Source organism: Myotis brandtii, unplaced genomic scaffold, assembly GCF_000412655.1.
Source record: "Myotis brandtii unplaced genomic scaffold, ASM41265v1 scaffold187, whole genome shotgun sequence".
In the NCBI taxonomy this organism is placed as follows: domain Eukaryota; kingdom Metazoa; phylum Chordata; class Mammalia; order Chiroptera; family Vespertilionidae; genus Myotis; species Myotis brandtii.
In genome coordinates this window covers 4,226,902-4,244,388 of record NW_005356944.1, presented here as the reverse complement: position 1 = coordinate 4,244,388, position 17,487 = coordinate 4,226,902, and the positions used below count along the sequence as shown (strand labels likewise).

The 17,487-nt window shown below is 42.3% G+C and overlaps 1 protein-coding gene and 1 long non-coding RNA gene across 11 annotated transcripts in view; both read right to left on the bottom strand.

Annotated features, from left to right (window-relative positions):
- The window catches only part of PPFIA1 (protein tyrosine phosphatase, receptor type, f polypeptide (PTPRF), interacting protein (liprin), alpha 1), a 54,300-nt gene that overhangs the window by 35,725 nt on the left and 1,088 nt on the right, over positions 1 to 17,487 (bottom strand). For all 10 annotated transcript variants that reach the window (XM_014538138.1, XM_014538135.1, XM_014538137.1 and 7 more), the window contains 7 exons: positions 16,241 to 16,504; positions 5,019 to 5,120; positions 4,494 to 4,658; positions 3,807 to 3,881; positions 3,333 to 3,434; positions 2,878 to 3,099; positions 894 to 1,040 (listed from right to left, as the gene is read on the bottom strand). In XM_014538138.1, the coding sequence (XP_014393624.1) occupies positions 894 to 1,040; positions 2,878 to 3,099; positions 3,333 to 3,434; positions 3,807 to 3,881; positions 4,494 to 4,658; positions 5,019 to 5,120; positions 16,241 to 16,504 (1,077 nt within the window). Of the gene's footprint in view, positions 1 to 893; positions 1,041 to 2,877; positions 3,100 to 3,332; positions 3,435 to 3,806; positions 3,882 to 4,493; positions 4,659 to 5,018; positions 5,121 to 16,240; positions 16,505 to 17,487 lie in introns of those variants that run through there.
- LOC106725782 lies at positions 7,241 to 14,163 on the bottom strand. The gene is made up of 3 exons (XR_001361735.1): positions 13,255 to 14,163; positions 9,206 to 9,211; positions 7,241 to 7,251 (listed from the first exon to the last, which is right to left on the bottom strand). It is a non-coding gene; the product is annotated as an uncharacterized LOC106725782 (long non-coding RNA).

Sequence of the window (17,487 nt, the reverse complement as noted above, 5' to 3'; positions counted from 1 at the left end):
TAGAAAATACAGACAAAAGAATTTTTTTTAAAAAAAAGAAAACTCAGAACTCATTTATAAGTTCAGGTTCCTGAGATGTTAGCATTTGTTTATATTCAGCTTTCTTCCTTTTCTCTGCCTGCATATATACGGGTAGACAATAGTAGGTTTACAGTTATAATACATCTAATAATACAATAATCAATACATAATAACCAAGAGTAAACTGTTTTGAGTACTCACAATTTTAAACCTGTTACATATACACAATATATTATGCTTTCAAACCCTCAGAAAATTTTGTGACCTGTCTTTTAAACTCAGTATTGTGAACATCTTACATGCTCTTAAACAGCATTCCACATTCTAATTTATAACTTCCCAGTATTTTATTTATTATTTTAACTTGGGCGCTAAGGATACACTTTATAATATACTAGACAAACTCACTTTATTTTCAGAAGTGGATTCAGTTTTCGAGTTAACTGACTACCTGAGACTCCAGAGGAACAAGAACGGGTGTGGCTGTGGAATCACCAGAGGTGAACGCTCCCTGCAGGCTGCCTTGCTAAACCCACCATTTACTATCCTGACCCCAGTCACTCACAAGCAGCCCACTGCCTCGAAATGGGAAGGTCTTTGCCACTCTGTTTCTTGGGTAAACAGGCTGACAAACAACAGATTAATGAAACAAAACAGAAGAATCAAGGAGTGTAACTCTATAAAATGGTAAAACCAAATCCTACATAATTAAAACTGTTAATTAAAATAACCCATACTTTTCAAACATATTAGTCTGAGATCATAAAAACTTTACTTTGGACTTGACGCCAACATGAAAGTCACAGGAAAAGGGCTCTAACTTCCTTAGTAATTAACTGGAAAAGCGAGACCAAGTTCCTTAAGAACACTACCTGTCGATGCATAGAGTCCTTGTTGGCAATTTCGTTTTCCAGCTTGTCGTTGAGGTCGTGCACAGAGGTGGCCTCACGCTGGGCTGCGAGGTAGCGCTCCTCCAGGGTGTTGATCCGCTCCTCCATGTCTTCCTTCTGCGCCATGGCCTACACAGCATTCAGAGGGGAAGGTAAGTAACAGGGAACACATCAACATGATGAAGAGAAAAAACTGGACTAAACCCTAATTTTCAAATCAGATATAAAATTAGTGTCTCCAAAATTAAATTGATAGGTCAATTTTCAGCAATGTGAATGAAAACGTGCCTACCTCAAATATCATAAACATGCACCTATACCATTAGCCAGCACTCCCTGTCTTAACACTATGTCTGACCACTCAGTTAACCAAGCTTACCCTTTTCTACGTAGTATTTCCAAAAAAATGTACAATGAAATATCGCAATATTGCACGAATTCCAGGAGGGGAAGGTATCTGCCTCACAGTACAAGAGGGTTCATCAACCAGGACAAGGTGTGGTCCCTCAATGGACATAACAGTCAGACACCAGTGTCATTTTCTTGGGTACAAGTTGGATGAAATCACATCCAATTACCACAAAATTAAGGAAATCATTACACTTGGCTGGTGTGGTTCAGTGGTTGAGCGTTGACCTAGGAAATAGGAGGTCACGGTTCAATTCCCAGTCAGGGCACATGCCCAGGTTGCAGGCTCGATCCCCAGTAGGGGGCATGTAGGAGGCAGCCAATCAATGATTCTCTCTTATCATTGATGTTTCTATTCCTCTCTCGCTCTCCCTCTCTGAAGTCAAAACATATATTTAAAAAAAAAATGTAAGGAGATCAAATGAATGAATGGAAATGGAAGTCAAAATTTAAGTTAACTGTATACAGCCTTCAAAAGCCTAATCCTGTGAAAATAATTCTCTTACACAGTATTAAACATTGAAACTAGGGCCGAACTTTCTGCTCATGCAATTCCTGTCCCCATGTAGAAATTCATTTTAGGTGCCTCCCCATAGACTAAGTAACTAATGTTAGCAAAGTCTTAATATTAAAAGTGACAGGTCTTTAAAAAAAGAATTTAATTTCAAAATTCTCTGCATATTACACTCTGCCACATAAATACTGCCTGTTGCCAGAGAACAATGTAACTAAACCATAACAGGTTACACTCTATCTACTCCTGTGAGGGTCTGAAAGGCTCTTCCTGAGAGTCCTGGCCGAGATGGTCTCCCGGGGAGAAGAGGTGGGGTGTTTGTCTTGCTTACAAAGAAAAACATAAAGTGAAGGGGGAGGGGCGATGCCAGAGAAAGTATGCAGCCCTCACTGGCTTTTATAATGATGATTATAAATTCTTACACATACAGAAGGAACCGTCTGCCAGATAGGAGTGCATTTCTACGCAATGTGACAGCATCATCCTGATGACCCCATGTGAGCACACTCACTGTCTGTCTGACCCCGGCATTTAGTATCAATGATTCTTTTGGGGACAGGACATATAAAGGCTAGGAGATCGCCAACGCTCTGAACAGTCAGCAGTCAACGCAGACAGCAGGTCAGTGAACTAGCAGCACACCAAACACCAACACCCACATGTTCACGTGTGTGTCATGGTGGAGACTAGGTTCAGACCGCCCAGACCTTGCAGAAATCAGGACTCCACAACCAGGGCGTTACACAGTCATGCAGTAGCATGACCAGAAGGGTGGCCTCCTGTCCCTTCTGCCGCCGCCGGTCTAATGAGCAGCTGGACCAGGTCTCCACCTTTCCAGACCTTGGGGAAAGGAGACTGCACCAGCAGAACGGAGGTCACCTATCACGGTCTCACAGCACCGTTCTGTTTTGCTATTACGTATACAATGATGCGAAGGTTGGAAGCAATTGGGAGAGTAAGGGACAAAAAGAGCAAAACAATCAAACTTTCAGAACACCCCAGCATTTGGCCCAATGATGCCCTGAAATCTGTGGGCTCGCTTACCTCCCGCACATCTCGCTGCAGCTTCGTGTTCACCTCCTCGGACTTGATGAGGTCCTTCCGGGCCGTGTCCAGGTCCTCCTCCAGCTCCGCCACGTGGGTGGAGAGGGCGGCCAGGCGCTCCTTCATCTGGCTCTGCTCCCGGGCCTGCTTGTCTATGACTTCCTGCAGCTCCATCACTTTAGCAAGGTCTTCCTCGTGGCTTAAAGAACCATCAGAGGATCTCTGATGGGGAGAAAAGAACTCTTAAACAGCCTCATCTGAGGAGCTAGGAAGCAAAGTGCTTCTGGGACACAGGGAGACATCAAATGAATGTATGCAGTCAGCTGGACCACACCTTCCGCGGGCGCGAGGCTGGACTGGACTGGGCTATGGCCCAGCGTTCCCCACAGTCCTGCGCAGACCACGGACAGGTGGAACCAGGACTTAGAAAGAGACAGAGAGAGCCAAGGACTTGCCTTTCCATTCGTGCTGGGTGTGTTTTCTTGTTCATGATTTATGTCAAGCACCCCATCTGTCAGTGTTTTTTTCTGATTATTCTGTTCTTTAAGAATCATCAGCTAAAACCAAAAAATCGAATATGAGAGTAAAGAACTAAGTAAAGATAGCAAAACTCGTTTTGGAAAAATACAACTACCAACTGTAAACATAATATAAGAATATATCCATGGGGACGTCAGCCATCCGGACTATGGCCGGATTAGTAAAACCAGAACTTACTCCCTACTGGACAGGTGGTACTAAGAGATATCCTGCAACTCTGGAAGGAAAGTGCCATTCACCAGTCCTTACACTGACTCCAGGGGCTGGTCCTCACTCAGAAAGACAAACAGCACCTGATATCCACTAGCACAGTCTTCATAATTTTTTTTTAAATTACGAGATAAAAATGAAAAGCCCTCAATTCAAACCATGTGATGTACCAAACTTACCTCTTTGTGGGTGGCACCCAGCTCTTCTTCCAGCAAACTACACCTTTCAAGTGCTACTCGTAGGCGCTCCCTCACCTGATGGCAAACAGGGTTGAAGTGTGTGCATATTTATTTAACACTAATGACAGCAATTCTAATTCACCATCATTCTAACATAACACAACAGTATACCTTAACATCTTTCATGATGTTAATGTCAAGAAAAGCCGTTTGTTAATAGCTTAATAATTTAGAAAAATCTTCTCCCTAAATTATACTATTCAATTCTTAATAACAACTCAATATACAGAATGGAATAAATTTTAAGCCTGGCTGGCATAGCTCAGTGGCTGAGCATTGACCTATGAACCAGGAGGTCTCGGTTTGATTCCCATTCAGGGCACATGCCGGCATGCGGGCTTGATCCCCAGTGTGGGGCATGCAGGAGCAGCCAATCAATGATTCTCTCTCATCATTGATGTTTCTATCTCTCTCAAACTCTCCCTTCCTCTCTGAAATCAATAAAAATATGTAACAAAACAACAACAAAAACTTTAAAACATTTATGCCGACTAATACTTTTTACCTATACAGAACTCCATCTTCTCACAGGAAAACTTTGTAAGAGTTTAAGTTGTGCACATCCATGATGCCCACGGAGCAATGCGGCACATGTTCAAGACAAGAATAACTGCGGGGCTGCTGTACCTTTTCATCAAGAGCTTTGTGGTGCTCAAACAATGACTTGAGTGCTTTGAGGACTTCCACCTCGCTGGACACGCCTGCCGGGGACTGCGCCTGTCTCTTCACCACGGTCATCCGGAGAGACCGCTCGTGCCTGGAGACAAGGCACTCTAAATGTTCTAGCAGCAGCTACAAGAAAGGCCAAAATCAAACACGTTTAAGGAACACTCTCAGTATCGTATTTGAACCTGGAGCAAATAACTCCCTTCACTCTCATGCTAACACGAGTCTGACTCCCTTCAATTTGGTCTAAAGTCAGAGAGAGCCCTCTCAACAGTATTAAAATATTAGTTCTTCTCATCATCAATTTCAAGCCAGGACTGAGAACACTGAACTGATCAAATGCAGTTGAGTCACAGGAGATGTTGAAACTGTGCTTGAAGCCAGACGGAGTGGGTCGTCTTTGATCAAAGAGTAAAGCCAGCAGCGCCAGCGCAGCTCTGGACAGCAACCCAGAGGCCAGTGTGAGAGCACGCAGACCAGACTCACCCTGGTGTTGTTTCTTTCTGCCTTCAGTTCAGCAATTTCTTCTTCCCGCTCAAGCAGCTGCTCCCTGCACACATTGAGCTCTTTAGTAAGTGCTGCAAACTCCTGGAAAACAGGACAGACGCTGTCAAGATCCCAGGGCTCACGCAGAGGCAGCCCAGGCCTGGGACAAGGGGTGACCCTCCAGAGAAAGAGGTCAGACGACGAGCCCAGACCACAGACCACCTCACTCAGACTGCCTGTCAGGCATTCAGTAGAGCGAAACTCCTCTGAAATAATTAAAATTATCTGCCAACGTTTCGCTGCATTTTAAGTTTTTCTCTCTAAAGAACAAAGAAGGGACAAGGGTTCACTTAATCAATCTGACATTCAAATTACGAAAAATGGTTGATATAGATGATTCTAGACAATTTACAAACAGGTGGCATATTCAAGTTCATGCATAAATTCTTTGAAATCAAAGTCAACTTTACCCCAGAAATGACGCCAGTCATTAGAACCTGACTTTACAAGGCTAGCCCCCAAGAGCTTATTTGAGCCCTGACACAGAACGGAAATACTTGAAAAGAAGCTGTACCCAGGACTTGAAAAGAAGCAAAACCCAGGACTATTCATGCAAACTGGGGCACATGGTCATCCCACCCATGAGAGGTGGGTGGACAGAGATGGGAGGGGCAAGACTTCTGAGTATGCCTAGTTCTGTGGTTCTGATTTTTGGATCATATAAACATTTTATGTATTTGGGAAAAAATTATATCCCAAACAAAAAAGGCAGACCCTAAAATTAAGAATAATCAAAAACAAATGAACCTAACTGTGTTATCAAATTTTGTGTGGCTATGTTACTTCCCATTGCTTTAAAACATATGATTCTAACTACACTTGACACTTAAATAATGGGGGAGGTTGGCTTAGGGGCACTGACCTGCCCATGCAGTCAAAAATGTGCCTGCATATAACTTCTGACTCTCCAAAAACTTTACTCATGACCTACTCTTGACTGAAGCCTTACCAATCACATAAACAGTCAATTAACACATATTTTGTATGTTATGTTATATACTGTATAATTACAATAAAGTAACTTAAAGAAAATAAAGAAAATCAAGAAAGATAAAATACATTTATAGTACCGTATGTGTATATTGAAAACAAAAAATTGCATATATGTGGGTCTGCACAGTTCAAATCCATTTTGTGCAAGGGTCAATTTGCATATATTCTTTTTTTCAAATTGATTTTAGAGAGAGGCAAGGAAGAGAGAGAGGGGGAAAACATTGCTCAGTCACCTCCCGTACACTCCCCAACCAGGGATCGAACCCGAAACCTTTTAGTAGACAGGAAGACTCTCCAACCAACTGAGCCACACTGGCCAGGGCTGGGTTGCATATATTAAGATATATTTATTCCAAAACTCAAAAGAATTATACAAACAATTCTAAAACTTGACTCAGTAGGATAATTATAACAATAAGGTACTAAATATCTAAATAGGATAAAGAAAATAATGTTGCCCTGGCTGGTTTGGCTCAGTGGTTGGAATGTCAGCCCAAGAACAGAAGAGTTTGGGGTTTGATTCCCGCCCCGGTTGGGGCACATATGGGAGGCAGCCAATCGATATGACTCACATCCATGTTTCTCTCTCTCTCTACTCCCCCCACCTCCTTTCCACTCTCTAAAAAAAAAAAAAAAAAAAAAAAAATCAATGGAAAAAATATCCTCTGGTGAGGATTAGCCAAAAAAAATATGAAAAAATAAGTGACCACTCTAACCAATGGTTCCCACCTTGTGTCCATTCTTGCCCCCACCCCCAACCCATTCTCTAAGCAGCATAAGCATGATCTAAAAACATCCCAACAAACCTTGTTAATCTCTCCACCTGGTCCGTGACAGTATTTAAAGAAACCCTCACTCTTTGGCAGGCAAGGCTCTGACTGCCTACCTGGCCCCCTCACCTGACGCACTCCTCCCTTTGCTGCAGGAACAATGGCCTCACTTCCATGGTGTGAGCCATGGCCAAGTTCTTCCTTGCCTCTGGCCTTAGCCCCTGCAGTCACGGTGCTGGGGAAGGTCTCACGGCTGGCTTCTCTCAGCCTCTGGATCTTTGACCAAAAGAGACCCTCCACAGGCCTTTTCTGGGTCACTCCTGGACCCCAGTGTACCACAGACAGCACACCTCACGCAGCCTTGGCTGTGTCTTTCTAACTACGTCGTCTGTGAAGATACACCTCACAACCTGTACTTCTGTTGAGAAGCGGTTTGATATGTCAGCTCTTGAAAGACAGGGATTCTGTCTGCCTCTACCACGGTCTCCCGGGGAAATGGAACTCGGAACCTGAGGGCCTCAACTGAAAGTGGAAGGCTCACCTGGCTGGTATGGCTCAGTGGTTGAGCAACAACCTATGAACTAGGACAGTGATGGCGAACCTATGACACGCGTGTCAGAGGTGACACGCGAACTCATTTTTTTGGTTGATTTTTCTTTGTTAAATGGCATTTAAATATATAAAATAAATATAAAAAATATAAGTCTTTGTTTTACTATGGTTGCAAATATCAAAAAATTTCCATATGTGACACGGCACCAGAGTTAAGTTAGGGTTTTTCTTTTTCTTTTTTTTTTTTTTTTTCAGGTGATCATCATAGCCAGGTTCCTCTGGCCAGGTTCTATGTAGGTTCTCTCGCCATGTTCTGTCTAGGTTCTTTTGCCAAGATCTGTAGCCAGGTTCTGTCCAGGATCTTTTGCCATGTTCTCTCCCTAGGTTCTGTCTCTAGGTTCTGTCTCGGATCTCCAGCCAAGTCCTGTCTCTAGGTTCTGTCTCTAGGTTCTTCAGCCAGGTTCTCTCGCTAGGTTCTGTGTCTAGGTTCTCTCTTTAGGTTCTGTCTCTAGGTTCTGTCAAAGTTAGGGTTTTTCAAAATGCTGACACACCGAGCTCAAAAGGTTCACCATCACTGAACTAGGAGGTCACTGTTTGATTCCCGGTCAGGGCACGTGCCCAGGTTTTGGGCTCGAACACCAGTAGGGGTCATGCAGAAGACAGCCGATCAATGATTCTCTCTCATCATTGATGTTTCTCTCTCTCCCTTCCTCTCTGAAATCAATAAAAATATATTTAAAAATAAGAAAGTGACCACTGTAGCCCTGGCCAGTGTTGTTCTGCAGTTAGAGTGTTAGCCGACACACCTAAGGGTCACAGGTTCATTTTCCGATCAAGGGTATGTACCTTGGTTGCAGGTTTGATCCCCAGTAGGGGTCATGCAGAAGGCAGCCGATCAATGATTCTCTCTCATCATTGATGTTTCTATTCCTCTCTTCCTTCCTCTCTCTGAAATCAATACCCTCCCCCACCTTTCTTTTAAAAAAGAGTGGAAGACTCTGTCTCATGCAGACAATTAACGGTGCTGACACAGAGGAAGACAAGGCAGGGCTGCTTTAAAAAAGATGGCAAGTTGTGCAAAAGAGAGAAGATACAAATGGGCCAGCGCTACTTGGAAAGGATACATTTAACCATTTCATAAACTAGGAACCATGGAGACAAGCCCGGTCTCCTGAGCGAGGTTCTGCCAAGTCAGTGAGGCACACCAGGGGGAGCACCATAGGAGCCTGCCCTCAGTGAGGAGGCCTTGGCTAACTTTACTGCACCCTGATTAGGAGGTCGGTCTCCCTAACTTGTGCACTGACTTAAGCTCAGCCCGTGCCTGATCTCCTTGTTGAAAGCCCTGAAGACGGAATCACAGTTGAGCGCTGCACCGCCTCTGGCTGTGACCCCTGGAGCCCCTCCACCCCGGCCCCTGGCTGCATACACTTCCCTGTGGGGGGCGGGAGCTGCACTGTCCAATGTTCAAGAGCGTCTCTACCCCAGTTCCTTTGTCTCCCCAGCATCAGAGCTTTTCCAGATCTCATCCTCCCGACAAGTCTGCTTCCACCTGCTTCCCTTTCCAATCCACCCAGCACACTTGATACTGCCACCAGCTTCCCCTAAACCTCTGCTGTGACAATCGACACATCTGATGTAGGTAGGCTTACTTCTCACTAAGTTGTGATTCTCCCCCCAAATATATTTTTATTGATTTTAGAGAGAGGAAGGGAGAGGGAAAGATAGAAACATTAATGGTGAGAGAGAATCATTGATCGGCTGCCTCCTACATGCCCCCCACTGGGGATGGATGTGCCCTGACGGGAACTGAACTTTGACCTCCTGGTTCATGGGTCCACGCTCAACCACTGAGCAAAACCAACCTGGCTGAGTTGTGATTTTTAAGAACCTGTTCAGGCCTGGCTGGTGTGGCTCAGGTGATTGGGGTTGTCCCATGCATCAGAAGGTCTCAGGTTCAATTCCCAGTCAGGTCACATGCCCAGGTTGCAGGTTTGTTCCTGGTTGGGTGAGTACGGGAGGCAGCTGATCGATGTTTCTCTCTCACATTGATGTTTTTTTTCTCTCTTTCCAAAATTAATAAAACATTTAAAAAAAACACACACCACCACCTTATTGGTTAGGGTGTCTGAGTCTTATATACACTCCGGTCTCAGGGATTAGCAGACTGGGAGAGACACGGGCAAAATTTGGGGTCACACCCAAAACTCAACCTGAACAGTTGGATTATCTTTTCTCAGTTTCATATACAAGAGTTCTCTGAGAGAAATGTGTTTCAAAAATCTCATTTGTTGCTTTCAAACAAATCTGATCTGATATACTTAAAACACTGCTTTCCCACCAATACTCATTATTTTCAAGTACCCAAGGAAGAGTTCACAAAAATGAATATATGCTGTCTCATCATCAGGCAAGCTCAACACATCTCACAGGACTGAAATAATGCAGTCTACTTAGGAATTGCAGTGGATTGACAGTTTATGTCCCTCCAAATCCTCCACCCTGCCCCAAGGAGATGGTATGAGAAGGTAGGAACTTTGGGAGGTGATTAGGTCATGAGTGGACAGAGCTCCTTTGCCCCGTCACTATGTGAGGACAGTGAGAAGCTGGCCATCTATACACCAGGAAGCAGGCTCACCCGACATCGAATCACCTGGCACCAAGACCTTGGACTTCCCAGCCTCCAGACCAGGGGGCCACATGCAAATACAAATATTGTATTTGTTCCCGTTTTGTTTTTTTACTTCAAAATAAGATATGTGCAGTGTGCATAGGAATTTGTTCATAGTTTTTTTTAAAACTATAGTCCGGCCCTCCAACGGTCTGAGGGACAGTGAACTGGCCCCCCTGTTTAAAAAGTTTGAGGACCCCTGCTCCAGACCATGAGAAATAAATTCTGTTGTTTATAAGACAGCTAGTCTATGGTACTGTTATAGTAGTCTGAAAAGACTAAGACAGGTATCTTCATGAAATTAAGCTAGAAATCAACACAAAGATAAATAGAAAATCCCCCAAACATTGGGAAGTAGTATACTTTCTAAAAACTTCATGACAAAAAAACATACTACAATGACAAAATTCTAAATATTTTAATATGTTTTTATTGATTTTTTTTTGAGAGAGAGAGGAAGGGAGGAGAGATAGAAACATTGATGAGAGAGAAACATCAACAACGATCAGCTGCCTCCTGCAAACCCCCTGCTGGGGATCAGCCCAAAACCCAGGCATATGCCCTGACTGGGAATTGAACGGGTGACCTCCTGGTTCATGGGTCGATGCTCAACCACTGAGCCACACCATTTAATATTTTTACCTAAAAGAATAAAAATTTGGCTTATCAAAACTTGTGGAATGCAACTAAAGGTGTGCTTAGAGGGAAATTTACAATCTTAAACACATATATTGGAAAAGAAGAAAAGCTAAAAATCAATTAAGCATCTATCTCAAGAAACCAGAAAAAAGAACAGCAAATAAAAAGTAGATGGAAGGGGAAAAAATGAAATAGAAAACAAAAATTACATAGGAAAAAAAAATCAATAAAGCCAAAAGTTGGTTGTTTGAAAGGATTAATACAATTGATAAACCCCTAGCAAGACCAGCAAGAAAAAGAAATAAAGCACAGTGACCAATATCAAATAATTGTAAAGGGGACATGAGCCACTTCACACTCATTAACTGAAAAGTTCAGGTGACCTGAATGAATTCCTAGGGGGGAAAAAAGCCTACCTAAACAGACACAAGAAACAGAAAATAAGAAAAATCCTATTTCCATGTAAGAAACTGAATCTGAAATTAAAGCCTTCTCACGCACAAAAACAAACCCTACCCCAGCTTCTTCCAAAAACCTAAGGGAAAAGAACACCAGTCTCACAGGAACTCTTCTGGGAACCCATCAGGAACACTCCCACCTTGTTTTATGAGACCAGCATAGCCCTGACCAAACCCAACAAAAAGAATGGACTGTAAAGCACGGAGCTCGAAGATACGCAGATATTTAGCGTCAGAGACATTCAGTGCAGAAAAGTGTTGGATGCTACAGATTCATCAGGATTCCACAGTTTCAATTATAATTTACTTGCAAGGCTACACTAATGTTTTTGCTTGACTCATTACAAGATACGTTTCTTGACTCTCAATTAGGTTTTCAATGAGGATGTAACAAAATAAGAATTTTGAGACTAGAAATTGTTCTTTTAAAAAAACTGAAATAAGTTCATTCCTAGTTAATTATAATAGAAGCATAAAATTTTATTGGGCAAGTAGATAACATACATGTATTGAAACATAATACTTCTCTGAACTTCATTAGGCTTTCATATACTCATTTGTATTTAATTATAATTAAATCACCATCATTTATTGTCAAGTTGGAAACACTGTCAAATAAACACTTTCAATAAGACAATTCAAAAAAGTAAAATTACACACCAATTTCTCATGAATGCAAATGAAATAATTCTAACAAATATTAACAACAACAAAAACAGTGAAAGAAGAATACACTGAGGTCAGGTTGGGATTATTACAGAATTTCAAAAAAAAATTTTTAAGTTAAACCACCACATAAAAGAAAAATCACTTGATACAAAGTGATGGTCACCAGATCGAGAAGGGGAGGCAGAGGGTGGAGGCTGGGTGAAAAGGGGGAAGGGATTAATATGTATGAATTGCCAGTTATAAAAACAGTCATAAAGTATAGCATAGGGAATATGGTCAATAATATTGTGGTAACTATGCATAGTACCAAGTAGGTACTGGACTTATGGGGGAATATCATTCTGTAAGTTATATAAGTATCTAACCACTAAGCTGTACACCTGAAACTAGTAATATCAAATGTCAACTGTAACTGAAAAATTTTAAAGTAAAAAAAACTTAACATAATAATTTAATTCATTATTTTAAAAATGCTTAGCAAACTAAAAAGGTAGAATTTTCAAATTTTGATAAAAATATCTATCTACAAAGAAGCTACATCAAATATCACTTGTAATGGTAAAATACGGACTGCTTTCCCTCTGATATTGGAAGCGACATAAGGAAACCTATTCTCATCACTTCTACTTAACACTGTACTGGAGATCTTAGCCAGTACAATAAAGCAAGAAAAATAAAAATGGGTATAGCACTGGGAAAGAAAAAAAGTGTCATTTGCAGACACATGTGTACGCATAGAAAATACAATAATTATTATTAGAAATATATTTAGCAAGTGAATATCCAAAAAGTTCTATCTCTATATACCAGTAATACACAACTGCATAATTTAATTCATAAAGATATAATTTTTAATGGTATCAAAAATATCAAATACCTATGAATAAATTAAACACATATTAAACATATACAGAAAACTGTAAAATAATAAGACAAGTTAAAGAAGATCTAAATAAATGGTAGACTTTCTTGTGTTCATGGCTTATAAGACCAATATTAAAAAGATGTCAGTACTCCCCGCATTGGTCTACAGATTTAATGCAATCTCAATTAAAATCCCAGCACATTTTCTGGGGAGAGACTGCCAAGTAGATCTTAAAATTTATCTGAAAACACAAAGGGTCAAGATTAGCTAGGTAATCATGAATCAGAGCAAAGCTGGAGGACTTAAATTACCAGCTATCAAGACTGACTAAATCTACAGTAAGTTAGACAGTGTGGCATTTGTGCAAAGATAACCAAAAGATCAAGGGCACAGGGGAGTCCAGAAACAGACCCATACATTTACAGTGACTTGATTTATGACAGAGACGACACTGCAGTGCACTAGGGAAGGATGGTCTTCTTAATAAATTATGTGGTGTCATTTGGATATCTATATATTTCAGGTGGGGGAAGGATCTTGGCCCCTATCTCACACCATAAACAAAAATCAATTTCAGATGGATTATAGATCTAAATGTGACAGATAAAACAAGAAAGCTTTCACAGGAAAACACCTTCATGAACTTCATGATATCGTGCAATGAACCAAGAGCATCAATTGGGCTACATTAAAATGAAAACTTCTTATCAAAAGATACCACTGAGAGAGTGAAGAGGCAAACACAAGAACGTAAAAGAAAATCTGCCATACATATATGCACTCAACACCCACCAGACAGCGAGAATGAAAGAACTGATGTGACCACGTATTAGAGAACCACTGACTGCTCACACACTGCAGATGGTACAAACTGGTCCCAACACCACTCGGGCAGTGTCTACTGAGGCTGATCAAATGACACCACTACTTGTCACTCCTTTGAACACACCTAATAGGAATGTATACATATCTGCACCCAAAAAACAAGCAAGGATATTCAGGGCAGCATTTGCAAAAACTAGAAACAACCCAGATACCCACAAACAGTAGAAAGAATAAGTTATGATAGCCCTGGCTGGTGTGGCTCAGTTGGTTAAAGCAGTATCCCATGCATTGGAAGGTCGTGTCTAACAATCGATGTATCTCTCTCACATCAATGTTTCTCTCTCTCCCTTCCTCCCTCTCTAAAATCAATTTTAAAAATAAATAAGTTATGGTATATTCATTCATATATTGGGTTACTAGACAGCAGATGAGAATAAACAAAGCTACATAAGATAACATGGATGGATCTCGAATACAATGTTGAATGAAAGAATCAAGAAACAAAATATACATATTACTTTACTGCATTTATATAAAGTCAAGAACATGCCAAAGCAATCATCACCAAAAGTCAAAAGCAGGCAGGCTGGTGTGGCTCAGTGGTTGAACATCGACCTATGAACCAGGAGGTAACAGTTCGATTCCTGGTGAGGCCATATGCCCTGGTTGCGGGCTTGATCCCGTGTGGGTTGTGCAGGAGGCAGCAGATCAATGACTCTCTCTCATCATTGATGTTTCCATCTCTCTCTCTCCCTTCCTCTCTGAAATCAATAAAAATATTTAAAAAAAAAAAGTCAAGACCGTCATTTTCTACTGATACTTGTTTTATATATTGGGATTCTGAATACAAGTTTTCTTGAAGAAAGAGTTCCTGTGGTTTAAAAAAAATTGAAAACCACTGGAACAAATAAAATTAAAAATCCTTCCAAAAAATTGGGGTGGGGGGACGTGCATAGTTAGCTCTGGGGGACAATTACTGGGAGCAGGTAAGAGGGGCTTCTGGGAAGCTTGGAAATGTTCTGTTTTTTGAGCTAGTGGTGGTTACAAGAATATGTTCACCTTGTGAAGAACTCAGAGATGTATACTTATGATTTGTGAATTTTCCTGGTGTGTGTTATATTCAAATTTTGAAGTATATACCTGCCTACATAATCTGCCAGGAGAACAAATGTACTTATCTGATTCATATGCCTCCTACCTGGTTACACTGCTAACCACCAAACAGGAGATAAATGCCAAGAAAGGGAAGCGTCCAAAACACGTTTACTTGACGGTTTCTGTGTTTCTGAAATGCTGGCCCCGGGTGCTTAGGTGGTGAGTGACTGCGAGACACCATCTCTACTTAATGAGGCATTTCCAGGTTACCACCCTGCGCAGTAGCTAGAAACAAATCATTGAGCAACTGTCTCACCCCACTGGTGCGGCAACCCCCTGTACAAGATTGTACTGCACAAAACTCCGTCCCTTCCCTGCTGTGTCCTTGTGCTCCTTTAAAAAACTAGCTCACCAAATATGTATTTGACATACACTTCAGTATATGTACCTACCTCAAAATTACATTAAAACAAATACAATCACACATACACAAAAATACAACTGAAAAGATTTACAAATACACTAAAATCTGGCAAGACATAATATGACCAATCCTTTTAAGCTTCTGGTAATAAAATCTGACCCAAATAAAATTGGCAATTTAGAGGACTGGAATGAGAAAAAACTTAATGATTCTCTAATCCAAAAAAAGGAAATATCATAGCACTAACATTAAATTATTGCTGCTAAAAAAGAAATCCAAATGTTGGACTTATCAATCTTTCAGGACAGCTGACTAAAGCCAAGAAACGCATTAAGGCCAGTAATTATTCATTCACTAATTTAGCGCTGCAGACCCACCACGAAAGCATCAATGTGTGCCTATTCAGGGCTGCCTGAAAGCACCATCAAGGCAGCTATTATGAATAAGTAAAACGGCACCTAGACAGCTCATAAACACCCAAGTCACTTTCCTCTCTCCCACCAGGCTGTGCCTTTTACCTTACATTCCGTTGCCATTCTCTCCCTTCACCTATCATTAAATCCTCATTCAGCTCCATAATCAACGGGTTTGAAACACTGGTCCAAACGTAACATACTTAAATGAACAACTGCAGCTTTAGAATTCTCATCAGCCAAGGAGAAAGTTCCAAAGGAATCAATGTCCAGTCTTCTATTTCCTGGAACAAATTTCATTTACAGCGCACAGGTGTCCTGATAAAGACTGTACAAGTATTTTCCTGTGAAACCAATCCTATTTGTCCATTCAATTTCATCAGTTAATTAGAAACACATGACACAATCCATGGGCAATACCCATTTAACAAGAAAGAGCTGAAGACGAGCGATCGAAAGGCACCCCATAGCTTGATTGTTTCAAGGTCCTTTTTCAAAAACTTGGGAGCACCTCCCCAAATCCAGTTCCTCCCGCCGCCCCGAAGAAAGGAACAAGAGTAACGAGGTGTTTTCACATGACTTCAGAAGGGCAGAACCTTTTTTCCTGAGAACTTTAATCCCCAGGACCTGGCTCTATAGCTCTTACAAATACCAGAACCCCATCAACTCACAAATGGTCATGCAAAGGACTCATCTAAAAATACCAACACCATCAAGATGACCTCCCAGAAATGACACCACTTAGCAGACACCAATCTGTAAAGCTGCAGGAGAGGGAAGAGCATCCGTACCTGCGGAAGTGCAGTGTTGAGCTGCCTCTGCAAGGAATCTCTTTCATGGCCAACCTCGTGTAATTTCCCCTGGGTTAACGCCAGTGTCTCTTGGGTCTCTCTCAGCGTCTCAAGAAGGCGGTCCTTCTCCTCCAGCATGGACACCATCAACTGCTCAAAATGCGAATCTGCATCTGGCTGCGAAGGCGAGCCGGACCCATGGCTCCCACTTCCTCCTGGGGGGCCTTCTGCTTCACTGATGGTTGGCATCACCTCGCACATCATCTTGAAAGAAAAGGCCCAGACTACCGTCAGCAAGTGCAAAGTCAGGGCTCTCACAAAGCTGCAAGTTTATAGCTACCTGTCGTCAATAAATGAAAGGCCCACAGCCTCAGTCTCCCATCTGACTGTTAAGCTCTGAACATGACAGACTGGGAAAACACACACATGCAAACCACAAGATGAAGGAAGACATTAATAGACAATGATCCATAAAGGACGCCAAGAGCAAACCCTTGGTATTTTGTTTGCAAAGCTGTATTTTCTAGATGTTGAAAACACGTGTGCTTCTGTAACCTTTTTTTTTTTTTTTCTATTTCCCGGTAGGGGAAAGAAAGTTGAAACACACGCCACCCAATCAGTCTTCAGGAAAAGCACCGGAGGAGCACACAGACAAGTACAAATCCACCAGGCATCTTACAGGAATGTGTGCCGTCAGCTCCTGGGAAGGACTGACGGCTCACTGAATTCTTGGGCTGGATTTGGGGAGCGCTAAAAGGCCTGGATTCCTTAGGGGCTGGGAGACATGTTTTCCAATGGCTACAATGGCTGGTCCGACAATCTAACTTACGTAAGTTACCAGACCAAAAAAAAAAAAAAAATTCCACAATGGAAATATAGCAGGTCGATACAGCCGTGACGGCTAGGAAAGAAAAGTGAAAGGTGAGATTATGAGAGGCTATTAAGTGTCTCAAATATAACTCCGGGGCCAGGGAAAGGAGGGCCGGTGCCCGAGGCTGCCGCGGTATTCCCGGCTCCGCAGATCCCCGAGCGGGAGATGCCCAAGACCACGCACCGGATGGTCACCACGACCTCTCCACGCTCACGCTCGCACCAGGTGCTGCAGATCCCCGGACCCCGGGGTGCTGAGAACCGTTTGCAACCGGAGCTCAGCCTGAGTCGGGGTTTCTCGCGGCCACAGGTGTTTGCCTTTCGCGCTCGGGGCTGGGATCACCGGGGCGCTGGGGGCAGGGGAGGGGGCGGGGGGC